This window comes from Mesocricetus auratus, unplaced genomic scaffold (assembly GCF_017639785.1).
Source record: "Mesocricetus auratus isolate SY011 unplaced genomic scaffold, BCM_Maur_2.0 Super-Scaffold_100011, whole genome shotgun sequence".
NCBI classification, from domain to species: Eukaryota; Metazoa; Chordata; class Mammalia; order Rodentia; family Cricetidae; genus Mesocricetus; species Mesocricetus auratus.
In genome coordinates, this window is record NW_024429195.1 from 83,606,829 (window position 1) to 83,633,789 (window position 26,961).

A 26,961-nucleotide genomic window follows, 5' to 3' on the forward strand; every position below is an offset into this window, starting at 1 on the left:
CTCACTTTGGGGTTTCATTTACTCCATCTTTCCTTTTTGGGTGACATCTGAGGCCCACACTTAAAATTAGCCACAAATCTGTGGAGGAAAAGCTCCCCACATTCTCTGTTCTGCTCTCTTTTCATGTGAGAGAATTTCTTTAGACCCTGTGACCTTTGGCTCTGGGAGTCATGAGACATGACTTGGGACCCCCATGAGGGCTTGCCACACCTCGTCCAAAGTCAGCTCATGTGCCACGCTATGGCTCTGGCACAGTCGGGTCGGTCACTTTCCCTTTTGTCTCTGTCCCAGGAGTGCTAACACTAGGAGGCTTGTTTGGTCTTTCAGCATGGTGTGACTCCTAATCCTGGTGTGGAGCAAACTGTTCTTCCCAGGAGGCTGCTCGGCTGCCCCTACTCAACACCCAGTGTGGATTGTGGCTGAGTCTAAACCTACACAGGGATGGTGTCTGGCTGCAAGGCAGCACGGGAAGGGTTGCTAGCCCCTCAGCTGGGGCTGAACTGGCCTCCTGCAGTCCCCTGCTCTGCCAGGACTGTCCCTGTAGAGGCCTATGCAGCTGCTCTGCCCTCTCCCTGGAGGGATTAGGCCTTGTGCTCTTGTGGCTTCTTTCAAGCCTTAGCTCAAGGGGCACTGCTGAAAGCATTCCCTGCAGACTAGTCTCCCGCCTGTGCTGCGGCTTTCGGGTGAATGGATGGAGGTAGACGCAAAGCTCTCTGCATTCACCAACAGTGTATCTGTTAACTACCTTTCTGCAGAAGCAGAAAAGCACCAGGCCAGGCCTTGACTTCACCCACGTTCATGTCTTCTGAACCAGTGGCTGCATGACTGGATGGTGACTATACCAAGAACCACCCTCCCATCTCAAAGGATCCCTGCATTCAGTCTCTTCAGGCCCCTTAGGGTCAGTTCTTCCCCAAGAAAACTGCTGGATGCTTGGGTTCTCGGAGTTGTCTGGAGAGGCATCTACCTTCCTCTCCTCCCCACTTACTCAGCAGGGACCTCCCTGGCTTCTCTGCTAGCATAAGCTCTGGAACCCTTGGAATCATCCCCTTCCTAGGGGAGCTCTTGGATTACAGGGTCTGGGGTCACACAGAACAGGAACCACATGGTTTTATGTATGCACGTTAGGGGCTGGTGGGAAGGCCCTTCTCAGACCTACCTGCCATCTCGGATCCTCAAGCCATTCTAGGTCCTGCAGGGTCTATTAGTGACTGCTGCAGATGTAGGGCAAGGCCATGGTGTGCAGTGTCTGCCAATGCCCGCCAATGCCCACGGTGTAAACTCTCCTGCCATAGCCAACATCACAGGGTTTTCATAAACCCCTTTATAACCCCTCCCACAACGAACCGAGAGCCATTACATTTGCACCCCTTCCTCAGTATGGCTCATATGTTTCCCTTGAATACCTCCAGGCTCTTCAAATAAGCAAAATTTTGATTTTCTTTTGATATTCGTTACCACAAGTTTTAAGTCTTTAATTATAAGACTTTTTTTAAAGCTTGAATTTCCAGCATCTCCTTCCCATACAATGCCTATGAATTGTGTATTTTGACAGGAAAACAAACAGGCAAAAAGATACCACGAATACGGTAAAGCTCAGAAACAAACCTCCATGTGTCCCTCACATCAGTGTGTATATATGCAGTGCTTACGTACCCATGGCACTGGTTATGCAGTATATGGGTGCTTGGGCACTGCTGTCTTTCTGGAAAGTACAATACATAGGAGCGTGTATTAAAGCTTATTCCTGTGCATGTCAAGTTCATGCTGAAGTTGGAATGTCAATTACAAAGCATCTGTTCAGGTCGCCGTGGAAACAGCGCCAGGCTCAGCAGCACGCCAACACATCTTCCAGTCCTTCCAGGAGCTCCTCCTTTCTCAAGTCTCTCAGCTGTTACACTTCACCTTCATGACGTTTTCCTCGAACACGATTCCTTTCTTCCTCCTCCAGTGTGCCCGGCACACTCCAACAGGTGTCACGTTGGGTTTCCTGAAGAGCAGTCACTCTCCACCCCTGAGCACTCCCCACCTTGCAACCACAGTGGGTACCCAAGGCTCCCTGCCAGCCAAGGCTAGCACCTTTTGATTTCCAAGTCCTCGGGCACCCTTGCTACCCGCTTTGCAAGACTTTCTGAGCACTTAATTCTGCTGCTGTGACATGCTACCACGGCTTCTGGACAGAGCTACACAGCTGGGTGAGCCTGCAACCCCCAGCTATTCCAGTTGCTGTGGCTTTACTGTGTAGAGGCCCAGGCTGCCTTCCCAAAAGACAAAAGGCAACATCTTTTTAATGGGCGGGACCTAAAGGTTGTAATATTTGCTGTGGTGATCAGCAGTGTTTGCCACACTTCATGTAATGGAATGTCATAGCCATTAACATTTGAAGAATATTTATTGGTATGGGAAAATGCTCACAATATGTTAAAGAAAGCAGGGTACAAATCTGTAAACACAGCATGATCCCAATCTTGTAGTAAAATAAATTATATATGCATAGAAAAACACAGGAAGGGGAGACACTAAACATCAACACGGAAGCTCAGGGAGGGACGACTCTGGGCCGATGATGAGTCTTATTGTTTCCTGCACTTTCCAAACATTATGTAAGGAGCAGGTATGTCTTTGACAGACAAGGGGGTGCATGCTGACACCTAGTCCTAGGAGGCAGCAAGTGCGTGTGCTTGCTGAAGCGCCGTTTAGTCCCTTGCAAAGCTTTGGCCTGTCATACATGAAGGAAGGGTGGCATCTGCCATGTCTGCCACTGAGGGCCCCTGGGTACCTGAAAGGGTCACAACCACCTGGGAACTATTCCTTCAAGCAGCTCGAATGCCTTGTTGTAGGGTATACTTCCTCACCCATCCTTTCAAAGTGCAGTGTGGGCAGAGGGCTAGAGACTGCAGTGGTCACTGCCCCATCATTGTCACTGCAGAGGGAGTGGCCCACATCACTGTCTCTGACCTAAGGGTGCCCAGGTCCTCGTGGAACTCTGCTAACTGACCATGCTTCTCACTCACATGCCGGCACCTCCATGATGGGAAAGTCCAAGACTGCTTCTGCTACAGGTTATTGCTTAAAATGGCCTACGAACCACCACTCTGGGCAGCCGGGGCTGCTTCCATCTCAAAGCCTCTGGCTGTGTGGTCAGGCATTCGTGGGGGAGGTGCTAAGTCAAGCGCGCCTGCAGCTGGACTCTGGGGGGCTGCCGGGCTGGGAACTAAGGGGAAGTTGCCGTGAGATGGGGTGAAGTTATAGAGGAGACACGGAACTTGGTGCTCAGAGGTCTTTGTGTGCAAGGTGAAACTGCTCCATCTTCTTTCTAAGAACTACCCCTTAAGAGAAAGAAGTGCCCAGTAGCAGAGAGATTTGCACAGTGAGAGAGCTCACCGGGAGCCTAGGAGCACCCTCACTGCAGCACTATGCAGCACGAGGTGCAGCGCAGCCAGGGGCATCTCAGCAGGCATGGCCTGATTTATTAGGCTGATACTCATGGAAAAGCTACCTGACCACAGATTACAAAAATACTTTCAAAACGCATTTGTAGAATGAAATAACAAAATAGTTAATTAAATTCCCTTTTTCTGATTTTTTAAGCTAAAATTATGAATTGCCAAATAAAATGAAAATTTTATATGCCATTGGCTAAAACATGGACCACAAGCTCTTCCCAACAACTGTGGATAAAAATCCTATAACACACGTAACTCTTCCTAGTGGATTACAAAGCATTCTGAATTTGATTTATTCTGTTACAGCAGCTCAGGGCCACCATTAGGAAAATATGTCTATGGTCATTGTTTTCTGGGTCAGCTTGGGTGCTCTTAGGTAAGCAGAGTCCCAGATTTGCTCTCCTGGGCAGGGCTTCTCTCCCATGGCGGCAGGCACTCTGGCCCCATCTGAGCCGTGATGGATGGATGGGTGCTGCAGGCCCGCTAGACCCAGCTGGCTTCTTTCACCTTCAGCGGCTGGCTTTAACTCCGGGAAACTCCCTTTCTGCTTGTGTGGGGTGGGGGCAAGGCCAAGCAATCACGTTAGACATGAACGTAAATCTTAGTGATGCCACTGTTCTTTAAGGTTCCCTCTGGGTAAATTTTAAGAAACTGACTGACATCTCTCTGGCAGCTCAAAGGCCTTTTACAATTCAATTCCTGATGTGTGGTTTTGTCAACAACAATTTAGGATGAATGGCGTTCTCACAGTACTGTGCACACTGTCTTTTAGAGAGGGTACGTGATGACAAGAGAGGCAACAGATGGAGAAACTTTAAAACATAAACTGTGCAATGGCATCGTTAGTCCATGGATCCATAAAGAAACACACACAGATGGCTAAATTGAATCATCCCCAATGTTTTATTTAATTTAAAGTTTTAAAAGGCAGTGGTTAAGCACATAATCTATGTGTGTGCATATGTGTATGTATGTGTATGTACACATACATACATATATGAAAGGAACCAACCCCTTTTCAACTTTAGCCACTGATCAACTTGGCCTGCTGTCTACATGATTGCACGTCTACTTCATATGATCATTCTAAGAGTAAAAATTAACAGCCTTGATCAGTTTAATAGTAACTATTTGTGTTTCTTTTTTTAATAAATAAGGTTACCATTAAACTGATCACATATGGTAGAAAGAACACACACACAAATACACACAGAGACCCTTGTTAAAACATGTGACATACGAATGACCTTTATGTACAAATGGGTGCTGTTGGCTCCCTACCCCCAGCACAGGCCACAAAAGAACTCCCACTACTCGGGGAGCCCCATCCTCTCTGTTGCCTGGAGGATGAGTATGTACTTGGCACCCTGAGTGAGACCTCAGAATGCACGCTCTGGATGCAGTGGTACAGATGGTGGTCCAGCCCTACGGTGCATGTAGTGTTCAGGAACATTGGGGGTAAATAGGCACATGTAGCTGCCTGGAACGAAACCATCATTTTTAACTCCTCATAGGAGAGATGTACTCTCAAGTTTTAACTAAGTGACATACAAACTCTCCGAGTGTAACAGGTTTGTAAGTCTGGGGCTCTGTGTGTTTCCACGTCTAGAGAAAGCTGAAATGAAGTGTGGGGCTGGGCTCACGGAGCAGCTGCCTGGCTTCCACACAGTCACTGCTGACCTAAGGAGTCACTGGCCTCAGCCCTTGTTTACCAGCTCCTCGGGCTCTCATGTGCCTTGGGGTTGCTGGAGAGACGTGGAAGGGATGGTTTACACAAGTGGGTGGAAGGACATGGATGAATCTTCGCCTAGGAATCCTGGCAACAAGACTACCAGCCTGGACCAGGGCTGCTTCCTCACGAAATGGAATGACTGCCTCTGCTGCTAGCCCACAACTCTGTCTAACTCCTGCTCTGTGTGACGTCTCAGTGTTGCAGAGAACACAGGACCACCTTTTAAATACGCTGGGTTCTCAACGAGTAAACCAGCTAATGTGTTTCTAGCCAAAGCAAGGGCATAAATGTTTTAGAGAGAAAGATTCCCCTGGAGCTACCAAGAAAAGACGCTGATAAAAGCCACAGAGAGTGGAGCAGGTGATGATGCTTTTCAGTCTGTGTCAGAGCTGGTCTCTTCGATGACAGAATACTGGCTGAGTGCTTCCTCCAAAGGCGTTATTGTCCCGTCAGGTTTTAGTCCCATTGGTTTAAGCAACTCCTCTCTGGAAAAAGAGATAAAAGAAAGAAAAAAAAAGTATTCACCAGCATCACACACACACCCTCCCCCACCTAGATCCACATCCTTTTAAAAGAGAAGTCTTTAAAAACCAAAGTATTTTCTCTCAGCTCTGTGTGTGTGTGTGACAGAGATGAAAGGGGCATGGGAAGAAAGAGAGGATGAAAGACTTCATTCACACAGCCAAACCTACTAAGCCAATTAAAGGATGAAAAGTCAAGGTCCAAATGGGCTCAGGACAAGGAGCAGGTCTCTTCTGTTTGAATAATTACCTTTTTCCCCCTCTTGTGGATTCATTTGTTTTAGAGAAGTTGAAGCTGCCAGAGTTTCACCTGCCTAACTTAGAATTAAGCACACGTTTCATTTAATGGAATCAATTTGTCAAATTTGGTTTTGCTCCCACGGCTTTAACTCATGGACGCTTGTTGACTCATTTCAAATCAGTTGGATTTCTCCAGGTTTTCTTTCCTTCTCTCTCTCTCCTTCTTTTTGTTTAAAACACCATTGCTTTTGTTTGTGGCAGTTTAATTATGGGATTGACAGCCATTTTTAATCTCTTCAAAGCTCCCCAACTGTCTTCACCTAATCCAATTGTATCCACTCCACAAGTTACAGCCTCATCTAAGATGGTTAATTATTGATTAAGCCAATCAAAAAGCACCAGGAAGATTTATTTAATCTTTTCATAGGCCTTATTTATATTACATAGAGATTGTGACGAATGTACCTATTCAGTTGGTAACTCCAATGCTTCCACTCCCGACAGGCTAGGAGTGCACTTAAGAGGGCAGGTGTCAGAGGCCCAGGAGCCTTCAAATCTATTTCCCATGGAAATGGGCGCCACTGCCTGAGATCATGGAGCAGCAGCTGTCGTGCTGGTGGGCTGTGGTGTGAGGGAAACAATAACCCTTGTTGGCCTCTCTCCTTGGTACTGTCCCTTCAGGCAACACAAAGAAGGGCTCCTTCTTGGGAAAGGGCAGCTACACAGCTGGCAGGGACCCTGGGAGGTGGGCTCAGCCCGGTGACTGGGTTAAAGTGGCAGGCCCTCAGCAAGCGGCTCTGCTGAGACCAGGGTCCGGAAGTGTGGACGGCTGTCTGCTGGCTAAAGCAAGGTTCCCGCGTGTTATACTCAGGGACACGATGGAAGTCATGCAGCTTGAAGTTGGAAGGGGTCTCACAGATCATTTAGTGCGACCCCCTTGCAAAGGGGCCCCTGAGTGGCAGAGCTGGGCGTGCGACAGGTCTCCTGAACCCTAGTCCAGTGCTCTCTGCTGTGAGCCCGTCTCAACTGGCTGCCCTAACTGCATGGAAAAGCAGCTGAGTTCACTGCTCAACAACCACGTGACAGGGACCGCCACCTGCTGGGCAGATGAGTAAGACAAGTGGCAGCTGCTGCCCTTGCTGATGGACAAACAAACCCACGATGACCTGGGGCACACGTGGGGTCAATGTCCTGAGAGAACTGTGGACTTTACACTGTGGCCCCGAGAAGAAGCATGGCCACACCAGCTGGGGGGGCAGAGAAGCTACCACAGACCACAGGGACATCCTGTGCTGGGCAAAGGAGCCTGTGGAAGGCCCTGTTGCCATGTGTGACTGTGCTAATTCGCTTTTGCCGCTTTGTGCTCTTGCATGGCTAGAAAAGGAAGCAGCATTAGGGAAGACAGGGTCTAAGGCAGTGCGGGGCAAGGGAGGGGTAGCAGGGCCAAAGGAAGGAGCTTGGCATTCACCCTGCAGTGTCTGCGGGCTCACACTCATGTAGGTGTGGAGAGGGGAGTGGTAGTGTCCCTATGGCCCCAGGGCAGGTATGAAGGCTATGACACTACTACAGGAGCCAGAGCACAGGACAGATGCCTGGCTTGTAAAGCCAAACCCACACCCAAACCCACACCCACGACAACCAACCAAACAAAAAACTTGAAAACCCTAATGACCTCGGTTTAAAGGTGCTGGAAACGGAGGGCAGGGAGGTATGGTAGGGACTGAATGGAGGAGAGGAAGGAGAACCGCCAGGGGCCCTGCCAGAGACAGACGCACCATCACCAGCAGCACTGACAACTACGTTTCCAAAACAACAGTCAGCCCTAGGACTAGCTGCCAGAATGTGAACGACTCAGCTACTTTCTATATAAACCCAGGAAGAGTATTTCCTAATCAAGTCTGCTATCTCTATTCCTAACTTCTAGCCCAACTTTACAACTAGGAATAATTGAGAATCTTACAGAGTTTTATGGTCAGTTTACAATAGTTAATTTATGGAACAAAGGGCACCCACTGTCTCATTCTCACTTGTGAACTACTTTCGAGCATTTAGGGGGTGCTCTGTATCACCTTCCATTAAAACGGAAACCCCTCAGAAGGTATGAATTATTTTCTTTTCCACACGGCTCCATGCAATGTTTCTTTGTACTGATATTTCTGTGGAAAAGGAATCGGTGCAACGTGGCCACAGTCATGCATTCATGCAAATAAACTAAAGGCAGCAACACGATGTGTGGGAAGAACGAACAGACTGTAAGTTAGCAAATCTAAGGTCTGCACTCTTTCAGTTACCAGCAGTGAAATCTTAGTTTCCCCATCTGTAAAATGGGTGCATCGCAATACTAGCTCTGCCTATTTCCCAGTGATGACACGGAGGTCGCAGCACAGCAGTGGTAGCAGCAACAGTTTAGCTCAAAGAGCTCTGGGAGCTGGAGAGGATGCGAGTGTTTACTGTGGGGCCTGAAAAGCATATACAGGTTCCAAAGCCAGACCTGGGTTTTAATTCTAGATCTAGAACTCAGTAACTGCAAGACCTCAAAAACTCTAAGCTTTGATTTCATTCTCTGTAGAACTGGAGCAGAGACAAGCACCTCACTAAGCGATCATGAATGCACAGACCACAGACTGCACACACAAAGTGCGCAGGGGAATGGCTGGGATATAACTGGAACGCACGAGCTGTACGCCTTTTCCTTGTGTTTACAGAAGGCTTCCCCTTATGATAAAATAGTGTGTGGCGGGGGGATGTGCAGAAGCAAGAGACATGGCTCCTGTCCTCAAGAAGCTTTAGTCACTCTGGAAGATAACACACACGCAAGCACGCACGCACACAATCGAAAGGGTTACAGGACAGCAGATCAACAAGTTTAGGATGACTGACAGGCAGAGCCAACCCTGCTGTCTGTGAAATGTGTTCAAAGAGATTTTCTGTCCTGTTTGGGGAGCAGGAATGGATCATTTACTAGCTTGTGACTGCTTTATCCATGGGCCCTGGATTGCTTCTCGTACTCTCAAGTCCAACTTTTCTGCTCTTCATCTCTATCCTAAAGCTAGTACGGCAACCTAAACACCACAGCTGAGCTCTGCTGAGACTCACTGCTGATCCTGGTGGGTTTCACTGGCATCTGTGTCAGGTCAGTAAGAAATGGACAGAGAATGGGACGTGCCGTGACCACCACAGCAGGACTCTTTCACTGTCCCAAGTGCATGCGTGGGGGGGGGGGCATGTCCCTGCAGGGCCCTGAGGGAGGCAGACTCGAGGCCACACTAACGGCAGTGAAGACATGACGTCCCAGGAGCAGGGTTAGTCAAGCAAAGGCACACAAGCGAGAGTTGGTCACATGCAGGGCTGGCACGCATGTCGGCTCAGCTGAGGAAAAAGGAAACGGAAGTTCAAAAGTGCCACGAGGCATGGAAGGGGTAGAAACCCGGGTTCCAAAGCTGGAACTGGACTGTGTACCAAGGGATTTTTGTCTCCTGTTTCAAGGGCCACCCTCGGCACTTCAGAGTATTCGTTATCAAAAACCATGACTCCAGAGTTTGACAGCTGCAAACAATACTATGCTGACACATTAGAAGAAACTGTGTTCCGTGCTGTGCTTAGTCGGTTCTTAGTCCTCCTGTGTTCTGGCACAGGGCCTCAGAGAGCACAGCTTCTTCAGTTAGGCACCTGTGAGCTGGTCTTGTTACGTAAGTCACGTCTCATATAAGCTCCTCACAACTAAGCCACAAATAGGACACAGGATAAATCTGTGAACAGATTGCTTTCATTAAGATTTGTGGGTTCAGGAAAGGATTGACAGTCCTCAGGAAGCCCTGCTATAGAATCAAGAAAGGACTACTAATCCACAGAAGAACATGATTCTCACAGGATCAGGAAGGACTAGTAATCCACAGGAAACCCTCTCACAGGATCAGGAAATCCCCTCAGAGGATCAGGGAAGGATTACTAATCCACAGGAAATCCCCTCACAGGATCAGGAAGGACTAGTAATCCATAGGAAACTCTCTCACAGGATCAGGGAAGGACTATTAATCCACAGGAAACCCTGCCGAATGCTGTCCAAGGACTTAATTGCTCTCAAGTAGACTGCTCAACTGGAAGGCAGTGTACATGTCTTCCCCAGTTGTGATTTTCACATATCTAGTCTAGGACAGAGCACACAGTAGGCTATAGTTCATGGGTCATGGCATAAATGGACAATGGCAGAGGACAATGTGCCAGGGAGCATTCTCTTGCTAGTTGTGACGGTACCCTCGATGGGTCAACATCACCAGACGATGCTCTCCGCCCAGCACAAGTCAGGCTTTCTTGCTCTCAACTCCCATCTGGTACAGATTCCACATCTTATGACCAAGATATTAGGAGTTCTAGATTCTAGCCTCACATCTTCTGCTAATCTGTTACAAATCCTTGAACAAGCCATTTGCCTCTGTGAGCTATAAAATAAGGAGTTGGACAAGATGACCCCACTATATAATGATTTTTTAAGAATAAGTATCAAGTCACGAAATAATTTCAATCATATAAAAAGCTCCTGGGGTGTTAAGACACTCAAAATCACCATCCTAGGCCTTTTTTTCCTAATCAAGGTATTCCAAACCTAATGGTCAGACATAGCACCTGCCTGTCAATGACAAATACCATGATCACAAAACTCCTTCTGCAATCTGCCAGCAGAACGAAATGACAAGTACCTCAAAAGGATCCAGAATGCATCATGGCCCTCACTGCATCATTTTATAAAGAGTTATTACTGGTCCTAAATTTACGAAGGTCCTCTCTAAACAATGATGGCCAAGTGTCCAATAAACATCATGGTTGAAATGTGTATCAGTATTAAGATATTCACATAGCAATAACTGCTTCATACTTACCTTCAATGCTATACACAGGCCTTAACACAGTTAAGACTGCCCCCGTTATCACCAAAAAGTACAGTGATGTCTACTGGATAAAGAGCCCATTCTAGGCACTGTGACAGTATCATGGCGGGCTTCTCATCTGATCAGGCATCTGGCCAGGGAAGAGATAAGCCTCCAAGAATGTTCAACTGGAACGAAACATCATTTAGAAATTTGATCTTACTAGACGATAAGGAACCATAGTCTGAAAGGGTGTGGCCAGGCAAGAGGACACAGATAGTGCACGTCCAAGAAAAGAAACCCTATTTGCCCCAGCCTAACCCAGGGACTGCCAATGGAAACCAAAAATGGGGGACTCAGGGAATTCAAACATTTAAATTTTTCTGTGTTTTAAACATTTTTTCCAGATCTTTTAACATCTTCCTGTTGGGATGGCACTTTGTGATAGCTCCTTAGAACTCAGAGATGGTCACAGTGTTGTAGGGCTTCAAATTCCTACATGACACCCCCAGTAGTGATGGTGTAATATTAGGGCTCAGACAGTAACATGCCTAATTGCACGTAGCATTGCATGTTATAGAATAGGTCAGATGTGTGTAACACCTTACTTGACCTGGAAGCAAGAGTATACTCTTGCCCACAGCACACATTTTGTGCAATATAAACAAAGCATTCGATTCAAGTGCACTTGTTAAAGCAGGACATAATCAAGCAGTTGGTAAAACACATCCTTGTTTCCCACTAGCAAATCTCCCAAGAGTCCCTTCGAATTTACCTATACGAGTTTCAGCTTCCCGCTTGCCACTTAGCTTGATAACGACTCAAAAATCATTCCCTTGTTTTCAAGGGCTCTTCTTTCTTGTCTGCTCTGTGTACTACAGGGCAGTATTGACACATGGAATTAATGACAGGGTCTGTAATGAAACAACAATCATGCAAACACCAGTCTGCTCTTTTGATAAAACAGCATGTTAGAGACCTATTCACCTCCCTCTAATTGAGCACTGCACAACAGCTCTGATCCTTTTGTGTCCCATATCTTGTTCTATGATTAGAAAAGAAGAAAAGGGGAAACCTATGCAGCATTGCTTCCTTTATCACCCCTGATTAATTCTCTGTTTTAATGAGGGTGCTGCTATTTAGCCAGCTTCTGTTACATACTTGTTTTGCTGACTTCTGTTCAATGTATAACAAAACCTGAGACAGGATAATTGGGAACCATTACTTTGGCACAGGGATTCCTGTTCTTAATGTGAGGTTGGCCTGGAGAAAGAGCCCTGACATGTTAAATTAGCCATTTCATACTTAATTCCTTTCACCTTTGAAAGATGGGACGAGGCATTAATATATAAATGAAGTATTTTAATTAACATAAGATGCCTATGGGGATGGAGCCCCTGGCAGTCCAGACGGTGTAGTGCTGCAGAGCCTGCTGAACTCCAAGTCTGGAGAGCATGACTCAAGTAGTCACAGGCCTCTCAAGTGTTCAGGGTTTCTCGCTCTTGGTGACAACCCTTCTTACCTAAAAAGTTACAGAAGTGTGTTGGATACTGTGAGTGGAGTGGCCTTTGGGTGTGGACACTGCTTCTAATGGCTTCCTAGTGCACCTCCTTATTGTGGTCTTTCACCAGGACATTAACAGACAAGGAATAATGGGAATGGTGGCTTTTCAACAGCAAACAAAAGGTCTTCAAATTACATCTTAGTAAATAATTGTGAGACCTTTCCCTCAGACCTTAACATTACATTCTAAGTTGGAGCAATGATGGGAAAGTAAATATGTCAATCCCAAGATAAATGGACATGGTGTACCATTTATATCACACACCCTTGCACTTTGTAATGGGATTGGGAATTGCCTGACAATTTCAACAGGAAAGCCATTTGAGAGTTAAGAGGTAGTGATGTGATCACAAGCAAGGGTCTGTTAGGACACCTTACTCACTCTCTTTTACAAATAATATCAGAACCCAGTTTACCAGGGCATCTTAGAACTTTGTTTCCCTCATAAAACTAGTTCTTTAACTAACGATGCAGCATCTGATATGGAGTAGGAAATCGGGGTGTGTGATACATCTCCACTATAATCTGCAGTCTGTCTAAGTACACACACTCACTGTTGGTTTTCGGTGCTTTGTATTTATTTAAAACTTATGTCTCATTTACAAATAATCAGACTGACAAACTTCTCAAAGTGGCTGGTCATTTTTCAAAATAGCATAATATTTGGGGGTTTTGAGACTGCTCTTGAGTCAGCCACTTAACCTTTGATAGTTCACTTCTTAATAAAAACACTTCTCATGCTATTTAGATCACAGAACTGTCTTAAAAGATCACCAGGGAGCACATATAGAAGCACTTTTTACACTTTGGAACACTAAGTTAGTTTTGTATGATTCTCATTTCTGTTAGAAGATAACATGCAAAGCTTCAAAAAAAAATCTGCTGTGGCCCCGAGTTAGTTAGCACAGCTAAGAGCACATGAGAGGGTGAGATCAGGGAGAGCACTCAAAGAGCATAATTTAGTTTTAGCCCTAACTAACGGCACTCTTATTAGTTCTTGGTAACATTACTAGAAAGCTTTTCTACCCTGTTGTCTAAATTAACAAAATTCAGTGAGGTTTACATGCCAGTGAACTCTGTTGAAGGAGCAGCACAAATGGAAGCTCTAATACACCTCCAATCAGGAAGATTTGAACGGTAAATGGCAGGCAACTAGGAGGGAGGCGATTTTCATTTCACATTTTGCTAATTGTCAAAAGCCCTTTCAGCTTGGTTTAAGCAAGCATTCAGTGACTTACAGTAAGGAATAAAAAGGGTGCATCACACCCTACTCAGGCATTCAGCCACTGAGATAGCCCTCTATGACCTAAAGATGTGTAGACTCAAGCTTCTCCAAGTAATCCCCGTTCTCTCTCGTAAGGTGGTCTCGGCATACAAAGTACTAAGCTCCCTTAACTGGCTTCTCACAGAACCTTAGTGACGGAGGACAGTGCTGCATGTCACAACTGGAGCCACTACCCTGGAAGCTGCATGCTGAAATTCAAGTCCAGCGACCCAGGCAGAAAAGTACAGTGGGTAAGTTGATTTCAATGGTATATTGCATTTAGTCCCATAGAAAAACTGGTCATTTTAAACACACAATCTACTAAATAATTAATGAGATACTTTCCATTCTCTTTTTGTGTTTAGAGAACATCCTAATGTGGATTAATCACACTTAGTGTGTTCAGTGGCCATGAACGAGTGGGTCCCACAATGGACAGTGCAGATCCAAAGGGTCTCCTGACCTGAACCATTAAGGTCTTCAAACTCTGGTACCTAAATGCTTTGAAAGGGTGGGTTGTGTTTCTGAAACGTACCTGAAAAGCAAGCGCACCCTAGACTACACACAAAGCCATGTGCATTACAGGCTTTGGTATTTTTGTAAGATGAGCAGTAGAATTTAGTTATGTGGAAAAAAGTTACTTTCTGTTACTCTCCAGCTGTAAATCACCATAACCTTATATTTGGTACCAGCATTATGAAAGCCATGTCCCATATATCAATATGGCTGGCGAAAATGGGGTGGGATGGGAAGCATGGTTAGTGGGCAGAGAATGGATGAGAGAAGGAAGCGGTGGCAGAATAGGCTTCTTTATTTGTTCATTTATTTATATACAATTTAAAACAGTGTTTGTTGGTATAAGCAAATAGACAAAGTGCCTTGATGAACAGTGCTAGAGGGAGACGGGAGTATAAAATCAATCCATCTGGTGTCAATTAAGGAAATAAAGGGGATTAGAGGAGTAGAACCAAAACTGTAATTAAAAAGCTCTTGCCCTTGGCATCATCAGTGTGCGAGTGTGTTGCTGCTAGGTACAGGCAGCTGTGCTAGGGACCCTGGACTTCCTACCCACACAAGCACCATTCCAGTCTCCTGCTTGAGTGCAGGGCTTAGTTTTTGCTTTCAAAGTCTAAGGAGAGAGGAGGTGGAGAGGCAGGCAAGTTGTAAATGTCACATGAAGTTTTCTGTAATCTTACACTTCAGGCTTGACGGCTGAATATTATACTTATCATTCTAGATTAAAGAAATGCTTATCACTTATTTAAATTAGCCAGCCATGGCCCACATTTCTGAAGTCTGGCTAAGAAATGGAACTGACAACTACACTTTGAAGCCTTGAACCCTGCAGGTTATTTTAATAAGAAAAAAAAACCCAAAAACCAACTTCCAACCTGAGGGGTCAGCCACTTCCATTTTCCAGCCTTGCACACTGGGAAACCACAGGGCAAAAGGCACTGGCTAGTATACAGTACAGGAGTTACAGGGTTGACATGACTTTCCTAGCCCTGGAAGCCTCCAGAGGCACAAAGAACTAGAAACAGCTAACACAGACAGACCTAACATCACTGAGGATGCTACTCCGGCCATTCTCCATGGGAAGCTTCTAAGCACTAGTTTCCTCGCCACCTCGCTATCCTCGCTGGGATAAAGATGCTGGGGACATGGACTCTTCAGAGCTGTGTCTAGCGTGAAGGTGAGATGGAAATATGACCTCTCAAGTTTCACAGGAGTGACATCTACAGCCTACACCAGGCTCAGGAATAGTACTTGGCTGACCAACCTTAGTAATCACTTTGGTAAGTGCTTTGGCACGGGCCGCTGTTGCTAACCACCATCGTGGGGCTGGTCCTTCACATCTGCTCTCCTACGGATGAAAAAAGGAAGTGTCCAGTGTCCATGCCTTGGCCACATCACCTCCAATCCTATCCTTCACTCACATGCCTTTCTTTTTGAGGTGCAGGAAAAGCTGCCGATAGGATGACTAAGAAGTGTTCTAGCAAACACTGTAACATAGACACAGGAACACAGTGGACAGAGAAAAGGCCTGGAGTTCTACAAAATGAAGCTCCTACTTCCTCTTTCTCTTAGAGCTGGAGAGAGCACGCACAGGTGAGTGTTTTGTAAACTGTCAAAAGAAAATGGATTATCAGCAGCCACCTGCTTGGAAATGTTTTGGGCATTTCTGTGGTCCTTGTATTTCCCACTGGTCAGTGAGGTTAGCATGCCACTTGAGCTCTTTGGAAGAAAGATGCAGTAAGTGAAGTCCAAAGATTTAAAAGGACTAAGTCTCTCTCCCTATAATGAACGGCCACTTCCATTTCTCTCTAGAATACTTCTTAGACTTCATGAGCAGCCCGTAGGTTACTTCCTTTCCCTGGGAAAGACTCCCTGAACCACTTGGACAGAGAGAACTGGTCCTTTTCCTTGGGGGATACAGCTCAACACATAACTTGTCACCATTTCTACTTTGCATTCTGAAATTAATTATACAGCCATTTCTCCCACTAGAGTATGAGTTTTCCAAAAGAAAAAAAAAGCCTTACTCATCTCCAAATCTCCCTTGCCTCCTAGCTCAGTGTCCTGCCCATGGGAGCTGCTGAATAAATGCTCCCCGTAGGATACTGAACCTAAGTCTACTTGGCTGTATGGAATCTTATTTTTTCTTATTTTATCAAAAATAAGAAAAAGTGAAAAGAGAGATTAAGCTTAAGACTAATGAATAATTTAGCACAACAAACAGTAAAGACACATGAAGGAATGGTTCCATTCTGTGCATTCTTGCTCTGGAAAGCCTACTGCTGACCTCCATTCAGCTGCCACTATTATTAGAGAAAGTAAATGTTAGAAAGCACACACAGGCAGACAATGCAAAACCCACCACATTGCATGCAAAGAGTCACCACCGCTTAAGACTATTCTCAAATTTACTTTCGTTTCAACTTTAATGGCAAAATAGGTTCCATCAAAGTCAACACAGACATACTGGCTCTGTTTTAGACATGTGAGCATCAGGACCACCTTCAGCTGGAGCCGGGCACCTGCCGGGTGCTTCTCGGTGAATCTTTGTTTTCTTTTAGATATGCTTAAGTGGAAGTTAGGCATTTCAGAGTTAATACTTATGTGTTTGTTTATTAGTAGCTTCTAAAATATGTATAAAATATGTAGATTCCTCTGAGATTCAAACGAGAATTGTTTTATGTGAATTAATAGGGCACTTGATGAAACTGGTGATGCAACTATAAATAAGCCAAGGATCCAGATTACACTGTACTATCTTGGGCAGTTTATTCCTCATTTTTTTGTTTTAGGCTTGGGCATTTCCTCATGCAGGTTTACGTGAACCAGCTACACAGCATCTGTGCTAACTCCCAGCAACTCCTATGGACACAACAGGAAATTTATACTACCTGAGTGATCTACTGTGTTAAACATTAACATGTTCTGCCCCAGTCCTTGCTAACAATTTCCTTTCTAGCTTCCACCAGATGGATCTACTGATTTCATTCTAATTTACTTATACCATCATGTTTCACCCATCTGGATGCTGTCATGCACATACAACTTATTCTTACATATATTCTTTTTCTGGAGGGGAGGGTGCTGGGGACTGAACCCAGGGGCCTGTACTTTAGCACGGAACTCTTTTCCCAGCGGGCAGATTTTATCTTTATGTATTCACATAGAGGTTATTATTCTGCTTAAATAGGTCTGCTCTAGCAACAGTCTCTGTGACTATTATTAATTCCTTCTTGGAAAAAACTCGTTATATAAAATATTAAGGAAAATGTAATTTGCAAACAGGACAAATGCTGGGAAAGCACAAAAATTTAGGAGTAGCCAGAAGTCAACAAGTTCTAGAATACTTTGTAGATAATGAAGCTACTTTTAAGCAGATTCTACACATGATCACTGTCATCTAGAAAGCTAAAGCCTTATCTGCTATAATTCTGTCAACCCACAGTCATCCATTTCTCTGCTCAGCTAAGCCTCTGGCTACAAATGGAACCTATTCTTTCCTGTTAGCCCCTTCCCTTCTCAAGGCTAGTCTCTAGCTGTTCTATTCCGATTGTTATTTCTCTTGATGGATGAATAGCAGCCTTTATGGTTATGTGAAATGAGATGAGCACAAGAGATTCACCTTTACATGGTGGCTGTCACCAACACAAAGAAACACTCACTCATCTTCTTCTAAAAAAACGCCCCCAAAGAGTTGTTGGTTAGCAAGCCCTGATTTCACTATTTACAAAACAGGCTATTTTGGAAAGGAAGGAGGTGTGAAGCAGGAGGGGAGGGGCTGGTTGTTTTTGGAACCCCTAATTAGTACAAGTGCCTGCTTTAAAAAAGTCCTTTATTTATGCCATTTCTTTTCACTTCTTCCTGAAGACTATATGGCATCTTAGAATTCTTGGTTTCAGCAGCAACTCAAAAAGCAATATTGCAAACTTGCACATCAAAAAGGAAAAGAGAAAAAGCATACCATGGTTTCAAATGAAAACCAAAACAGACTGAAACAAAAATACAAGAAGCAGCAAAGTGACTGACCCTAACTCAAAGCACTCTTTTGATGACAGGGAGGTTAGTGGGTTAATAGCACAGCCACAGCTAATTCCTGCTCAGCACTAAGTGTTGACATGTTCCAGGGACGCACACCCAGAGCGGCAAGTGTAGAAACACCGTGGGCGGCACCTAGCTGCTGCTGCTGCTGCTGCCTGGGCCTCCCTGTTCCGATAGACATGGATTCCATGTTGTTCTATGGTAACTCTCAGTGAGAGAGACAAAGAAATAGAACATTCTTAGAAACCAAGCAAAAATGGATGGGAATACAATACCTGGAAAGTTTATCAAGCATGTTGACAAGTTTCATGGCTTCATATTCTTTTTGTTCTTCTGTCATTTCATCTATAGGGTTTGGCATTGGTTCCTCTAAATGACCAGTGATAAGATTAATGCTACAAAAAGAAAAAAAAGTTATGCTGTATGTTTTAGAATTATGCTCTTTCTATACTTTTCTGGTCCAAATTTTAAGTTATATAAGAAAGAGTATAATGGCCAAAAACTGGCAATAATTTTAATAGTAATTTTATTATATAGTATTGCTATAGGATTATTATTATTATTATTAATTTTACTAGTTTGCTTTGGTAAATGAGCTTTTTAAGAATTAAAACTGACTTGCCAACTATTTTTTAAGGCATGGCTGCTTTTAAAAATGAAAAATTTGGTTGGTGCCATTGGATAAATATCCTTGGATGCACATCTTATTCATTAATTGTAAGGGACAAATACTTTCAGAAGTGAGATGAGAAAAATCCATTTTGTGATACAGCATAAAACAAATATGTTCAAAAAAAAGAGGGAAAAACAAAAACTGGCAAATGATGCCACAAAGGCTGCACCTGCAATGAAAGCATCTGCTCCACAGTCTCAGTGCCCATCAGTGAGACCCGCCCAGGGGGACGAGTGACCCAGACGCAAAAGGAAAGGCAGAAGAGAGCTACATTAGATTAGAGCTGACGAGCCCACCAAAGTCAAGTGCAGTGCTGTGCTTTCTGTAAGAGCCCCGGAACAGTGCTCACAGCACAGTGCTCACAGCAATGCATTTCTTACACAAACGTTCTATTAAGTGCTGACACCATTTCTGTCTTTTCTTTTTTGCTGAGGAGGGGAAATAAAACACAGCTCTTCCAATGTCTGCTAAATATCAACACCTTGAAACATTCTTGAGAAGACATATGACTACAGTTAGACCATCTTATACCAGCCAAGTATAGGCTGAGAAGACACGACTACAGTTAGACCATCTTATACCAGCCAAGTATAGGCTGAGAAGACACGACTACAGTTAGACCATCTTATACCAGCCAAGTATAGGCTGAGAAGACACGACTACAGTTAGACCATCTTATACCAGCCAAGTATAGGCTGAGAAGACACGACTACAGTTAGACCATCTTATACCAGCCAAGTATAGGCTGAGAAGACACGACTACAGTTAGACCATCTTATACCAGCCAAGTATAGGCTGAGAAGACACGACTACAGTTAGACCATCTTATACCAGCCAAGTATAGGTTGTTTTACTGATCTACATGAAAACATCCCTTCAGACAGCACACTGGTGATAGGTGACTTTCTAAGGTCTTTAAATAAAGACCTTAGGCCAAGATAAGCAAATCAATACAAACTGTGAGGTGTTGGAGCCTGGGGTAAACCAAAGAAAAAATATTGTATGAGCCAACTAAAGCCACTGAAATAAATTGGCTCCACTGGTGGTTAGTGTCCAGTCCCATTTGAGACTGCTCTGTTGTCTTAAGGGTTAGCTCATGGGTCACTATCACTTACTACAAATTAGATTTCCCTTTCTTTTGCTATTTCCTCAAAGGCTACAGACCACAGGTACTTATGGAAGAGTCTGCATTCGCAGTCTTAGCAAACTGGATTTGTGCCTGAGCCGCTGTTCTCAGATAAGGCCTGTGACTAGAACTGTGCTTAGGAAAATCTATTCTGCAGGACTTAGTGGTGCATACCTAAGATTCTTGCTTGGGGCTGCAAAGGGAGGAGTATAAATTCAGCCAGCCCGAGTAACTTACAAGGTTTAAAGGGGACTGGGCCGCAGCATATGCTGGGAACTAGGTGTGAGGCCATGCATTAAATTCCTAGCATGCCCCTTCCTCATCACTAAAAAGGCAAATGAACAAACCAAGGAAACCCCTTGTTCCCACCAGTAAACTGCATAAGACAGACGATGCGGAACTCCTCAGGAAAAAGGGTGGGAATAGGGTGAGCAGAAGACAGTGGGACCTAGAGGGCCTTCTGCTGGCTCCGCCCACTTGTTCCCAGGTAGTCCTCTACAGTTTCCAGAACTCAGGTACACTGCAAACATGCAGCTTGCTCACTTATTCCTAGTCTTGACTATACATGAGAATCACTTGGGAAACTTTAAAGACAGAGCTGGCCTTACCTTAGATAACATGTAAAGTTCCCCAGGTGTCCTTGGTACACCGGGCTCACTCTGGGCCTGCTCAGACACTGCTCTGTACTCTCCCTTTAAGGTGCAACAAACAGGTCTCTAGTTAGAGGCCATCATAGAATCGCTAAATGGGCCACTGTATTTCCCAAACTTAAGAACAAAGAGAACTAAACAAGGGTTCTCATAAGAGAGGTATGGAAATGCAGTGTCCCTGTCATTATTTCCACAAGCAGATGGCTCTTTCTACCTCCTAACAGCCAGCCTTCAAGGTGGGTAAAGGTACCTATTTCAGTTACAGTTCCTATCAAGCCAGGGATCAGGCCTTCAGGAGAGTACAAGTGGAGGTAGACACATGAGCTATAGTTCTACTCATCTGTCACCTGAGAGCAGGCGTCTCACACTGACAGAGATGTGATCTGAAGAACCACACCTGTAGACTTTTCAGAAAACAATGATAGTAACACAAGCACTCATGTGCCTCAGGAAAGTGTCAGGGACACACTGGTGAGTCCTGTGGTGCTGTGACTCCTAGGTTGGGCAGAACAGTTGTTTTCTTAGTTCCTTCCTTCCTTCCTTCCTTCCTTCCTTCCTTCCTTCCTTCCTTCCTTCCTTCCTAAGGTTTATTTATTTATTATGTATACAGCACTCTGCCTGAATGTATCCCTTGCAGGCCAGAAGAGGGCGCCAGGTCTCATTGCAGATGGTTGTGAGCCACCATGTGGTTGCTGGGAACTGAACTCAGGACCTCTGGAAGAACAGTCAGCGTTCTTAACCTCTGAGCCATCTCTCCAGCCCACGATTTTCTTTTTTACAACTATCGCATGAACTAGCAAGGTCTGGCCTGGCAGCAGAAGGGCTGTGGCACACAACAGTGTGAGCACAGCTGAGTCTTGCCTTAGTTCTTTTCACTTTTACTGTTGCTGTTTCTAGTCAACGTTAGTGTCACTTAACAAAAAGAACTCCATGAAAACCTGGCTTAACTGTACTCAATTCTGGCAAGGGAGGGGCTGTACCCCTGCCACAGCAGCAGCACCTACAGGGGGCAAACTGCTCGGGTTGGATTTCTGGCTCCATCTCCAAGATACTTCAAGCCTGGTACTGAAGAGTAAGTTTAAAATGCACTGCTGGAGAGGCCTCTTACTTCCTTCTAATCATCAATGTTAATACCCATGGATACACTGCCTTAGGATACACTGCTCTTCTTTACAATACATGGTGACGAGTGCTGAGAAAAAGAAGAGCTCATTATATCACTATCTCTAAGGCTTACGGACTGTTAAGAGTGGAAACAGGAAGGCCAGAAGTGAGAGCTTCTTGGCATGACTCAGCAGTCACCACCGCGGACTTTACAGCTGTCAGCACTGCTCAGGGATAAGAACAGCCTTGTCAACAGTCAGGCGTGAGTGGGTCTCAAGGGGCCCTACCTTTGTTGCTAAACTACTGACTACTGAAAGACTCTGGAGAAGGAGCAGTCAGTATCTTCAGATGTTCACCCAATGAGAGTCCACCAAACTGCAAGGAACAGTTCCAAATCCATGGTCATATAGAGGGCTCTGGTTAGACACGGCAGGCCACACAACAAGACGATACAGATGTGGGCAAGGGATTCGTGGGGAAGGGTTGGTGGCATGGAAAGGAGGGAGAAAAGAAAAGGTAGGGGTAAGAATAACTGTAATTCACATGTACATGCATGACACTGTCAAACCCTCATAGAGACAAAGGCAGTCAGCAAGGAATGCATGTACAAACACAGTCCAGATTAGGCAAAGAGGAAAAGCTACATGGCTCATTCACTTTAAGAAATAGCAGGACCACACAGTTTATACAATTAACAAGACAATTACGACCAGACCAGAGCGGCATGACAGTCTGGCAGAGAGGGAGAGCACTCAGCATGGTGCCTTCTGCTGAGTCAACAGTGCATGTGGACAGCCACCGCCACAGTCATAGGACGCGAGACCAATGCTCTCAGAGCTATCCCCAGAGGGCTGAGCACAGTGCTAAGGTTCTGAACCCCATACTCTCACGCGGACACTCAGAAATCACCCCAGGATCTGGCCACATTTGACTCTGCTCCTCCTCCTGCCTCTCTATAAAGCAGCCCAGTAAGACACCTCTGGATGCCTAGGTACCTAACCTGAAAGTCAAGGCCTGAAAACTTAAAGTAAGCCAAAACATACATCTTTCTGCCAGTGCTTAGAATGATGTAAACCACATGAGTTCTCAAGGGGCTCTATGCTCAGAGACATAAAAGAAAGCAGTATAAAATTAAAATCTGGTTGGATGTGCTGGCACACTTCTTTAATCCCAGCGCTTGAGAGGCTGAGGCAGGTGGACCTCTGTGAGTCTGAAGCCAGCCTGACCTAACCTGCATTGCGAGTTCCTTGCCAGCGAGGGCTACAAAGCACATGAAAAGGAGTTTACCCAGTTGGCTTCCTTCCTTTGATAGAGGACTGCCTCTGACTAGCTAGATGGCGATGTGGGTCTAACCGGGCTCCATGAGTGTGCTTTGTTAAACGCGCCGAGCTGCAGAGAGCCATTGCCAGCTCATTAAATACATTTGCGCCGACATACAAAAGAGACTGCTATAAAATTAACTGTGTCTCAACGCCTGGATGGAAGCTCCATGCAATCCTTGGTACATTAACCAGAATCTACTTACATTTCTGAATGAGAAGTCATTACTTTAGTTAATACTAGAAACTGTTGTGAATAGACGTGTCATAGAGCAGCAGAGTGTGGGATCCTGGGAACATTGATACTAAAGGGGACAGTAAAACGAGCAATCCCTTCAGATGCCCACTTTCTAAGTTTGATCACACTAGCAAAGAGTTTTACTAAGGAGCTCTTCAAGCTCTGTGGGTCATTCCCCAGAGACATGGAGGGCTGCTTTGTTGACAAAGTATTTTATTTACTGTCATTTCCACAGGAACCCCTGGAAGAATATATTTTAAAGTGACATTAACAACTCTTCCAGATTTTCCTCTTGAGAGGACAGATAATCTATTTTAAGGGGTGTGATATACTTGAAAATTCATATTTGTGCTTACGATGAGCAACATTTCAGAGACCAAGACTTGACACTGGCCGTGACCCTGACCAAGTCTCAGAGCTGAGAAGAGTTTCATTAAGGCTGCAAAGCCCAAGCACGGTTTTGTCCCATGGCAGAGAGCTAAGATATCATCACACTGATCACGCAAGGTGCCTTCTGAGGTCTAACATCACCCCTGCAATGGAATGAACCTTCATTTCTTACACCATGGGGCGAGACCCAGTGTTCCTGTGCCTTCTTCCCTGAGTACTCAATACTTTCTAGTTACCACGGCCGTTATGATGGCTATCCAGTAGACAGAACCAAGCACACATATTGAAACCAAAGACACCAGCTATCTATGAACACTTATGGGTTTTCTACCTTATCTGGCGGTGCCCACATGCCCTGGAATTGGAGAAATAGCTAATGCCATCTCCATCTTCGTGGCTGTGGTGCTGTGTGCTTGAAGTCTCAGCTGCTGGGGAAGCTCAGGGGGAGGGTCTACTTGAGTCTATGACTTTGCAATCAGCCTGGGCAGCACTGTGACCTCCAACCCCACCCCAAACACACACCAACAACAGAAAGGGGCAGTTTTTCAACAAAAAGGGGTGAATGCCCCCCACCCCAAACACACACCAACAACAGAAAGGGGCACTTTTTCAACTAGTATGTCTTTAAGTCTCAAATGAGAAGACATGCTAAAGTGATATGAAAATATAATTTATGGAATTAATGAGAACAAGAGCTTGCAAGACTAATTCAGAATATTGACTTAAATATGTACAATTTCTCTACTTTATTTTCAGATACTTGACAGAGATGTATCTAAGTGACAGTAGTCTATAAAACCATCACTCCAGAGTCACTGCTAGCACTCCTCCCCCATCAAAGTCTTTGTTTCTCAGGTAATACTCTGTAAGACCCTGCTGAAGCTCAGGGTATTAGGATGCCAAAAATAACATACATACTCAAACCTTATTTGTCAAGAAATAGGCCATGTTGTTCCTGCCTGATTACAGACTGGTGATTTTTTTTCTTATGGTAATTTAATATTATCCTGTCAACAGAACACAATCTACACTTGATTTTATAGACTGTGATGTTCTATTCTTGGTTACCTACTTATGACCATATCATTCTCTGGAAGAAGGGCCATAGAAAACAGCATGTCACTGTCACTGACAATGCCTAAAAATGAAGGTGCCTTACTAACAACCAGTTGTGGAGCCCAGTAAAACTCAGTTCAGGTGACTGCTAGAAAGTGGGAAGTAAGGATAAGAGTTGGAGAGGATGAGAAGGACAGGGAGGAACAGAAGGAAGGAGGAGGAAAGGAAGAAAGGTGACAGCCTAAGAAAACAAGACTGTCTTAATAGCACATACTGACTTAAGCGATGTTTCAGGTTTGTCCCCAGACACTGAGGTGCCTGCTAACGGCCGAGCTCGTAAGTGTGTGTCTGGTGACTGTTCAGTGCAGAGTGTCTTTTGTTCTGCAGCTATGCGTCTTGCTGCAATACTTTTTGACCTGTAAGTGTGCTGAGAATGACGGAGGCATTAAATAACCGACTCCAACCCTTGATGTTGTTAGCTGTATGTTATATTATGGACGCATGTATGTTAGCTGTTCATTAGAAAGCCTCATGTAAGGGAAGGCAAGCAGTAACAATGCTCTTTTAAATTGGTGATCAACAAATACAATTACTGCCCCAGAGGGTAATGAACTTGTTGAAAGAATAGTGCAGCACATTTCATGAAATACTATCCTTTTTCAGTCAGTTGAAGTCATTAACTACATGAAACTGTCTCTTACAAACACCAGTAGATGGAAAACTTACAAATTCACAAGAGAAAGCACTGGAAATGAAAACCAAAGTGGAAGACAAACCACTAACAGTTGCTTAGATAAACAGAAGCTTGGTACTATACTTTGGTTTTGCGTTTTTGTATTCTTCAGTGTCCGTGTCCTCGTCCTCTGAGTACCAATTATCTCCTCTTCCTCCAGCCAAGAGGCCCCTGGCCGCCAACAGTCCTGCAGCATTCCCATAGCCAGTGTATTTCAGCAGACTATCCACTGCAAAAACACAACAGGGTTTTAGACAGGAGCCCTACAGTACATACCGTCACGACCCACTTTGCAGAATGGCAAGAACCCTTTGAGAGGCCTTTAAACATAGAGTAGTTAGGCTGAACTACCTACGAACAATCCTCCTTGCTATGAAGCCCAAGACCCTGTTGTTAGATAGCAGGGACTCAGATTACTCTCTGCCCCTGTTAGTAAGAATTATGCATCACTTTTTGATCACTAATCTTATTAAAAACAAAACTAAAAACAATGAAGGTCAGACTGAGGTTCTGCACATGTGGCATGAACAATTTAAAAGTTTTTTAATCCTTAAAGAGATACAAAGGAAAATATATAAGAAATATGAACACCTAGGGACATTAGCAAATTGTAAGGGCTAACACAACATCAGCGGGGCGGGGCAGGCTGGGGAGACGGTGCAGGGAAAAAGTGCTTGTGACACAGGTGTAAGGTCAGAGCCCTGTAAACGCTGAAGAGGTGTTTGCAAGACGGACACTCATTTCCTAGGAACTAGCAAGTTCCAGGTTCAGTTGTGAGGCTGCTTCAATAAGTAAAGTAGAAAGCAACTGAAGAAGGCACCCAGCATCAAATGCGGGCCCATATGTACACACGTGTGCACCTGCACACACACACACACACACACAACTGAAGAAGACACCCAGCATCAAATGCGGGCCCATATGTACACACGTGTGCACCTGCACACACACACACACACACACACACACACACAACTGAAGAAGACACCCAGCATCAAATGCAGGCCCATATGTACACACGTGTGCACCTGCACACACACACACACACATGCGCACACACACACAACTGAAGAAGACACCCAATATCAAATGCGGGCCCATATGTACACACGTGTGCACCTACACACACACACACACACACACCCGAGGCACTGGTACCTAGAGTACCCTAGAACCCTGCACTGCAGAGGTACATATTATATATGTGTGTGTGTGAGAGAGAGACAGAGAGAGACAGAGACAGAGAGAGACAGACAGAGAGAGAGACAGACAGAGAGAGAGACAGACAGAGAGAGAGACAGACAGAGAGAGAGAGACAGAGAGAGACAGACAGACAGAGAGAGAGACAGAGAGAGAGAGAGAGAAATTTTTAAGGAGTATACTGAACAATTACTGGCAACTTTATATGAGGGGTACTTCATTTCTGTCAAGGCACACAATTATGTATATAACAAGAATAAAAACTGCCCAATTTTACTCAAGGCTTT

General features: G+C 44.9%; 1 protein-coding gene across 8 annotated transcripts in view; it reads right to left on the reverse strand.

The window, feature by feature from the left end:
- Positions 1 to 2,373: 2,373 nt before the first annotated feature.
- Positions 2,374 to 26,961, reverse strand: part of Ric8b (RIC8 guanine nucleotide exchange factor B) — a 97,550-nt gene continuing 72,962 nt past the window's right edge. For 2 of the 8 annotated variants that reach the window (XM_005083791.4, XM_040755192.1), the window contains 3 exons: positions 25,559 to 25,703; positions 18,461 to 18,580; positions 2,374 to 5,663 (listed from right to left, as the gene is read on the reverse strand). In XM_005083791.4, coding sequence (XP_005083848.1) covers positions 5,552 to 5,663; positions 18,461 to 18,580; positions 25,559 to 25,703 — 377 coding nt within the window. In that variant the 3' untranslated portion in view covers positions 2,374 to 5,551. Of the gene's footprint in view, positions 5,664 to 10,816; positions 10,993 to 11,579; positions 11,719 to 15,411; positions 15,496 to 18,460; positions 18,581 to 25,558; positions 25,704 to 26,961 lie in introns of all 8 variants that reach the window. The other 6 variants (XR_002385772.2, XR_001197311.3, XR_002385773.2 and 3 more) reach the window with 6 other exon arrangements.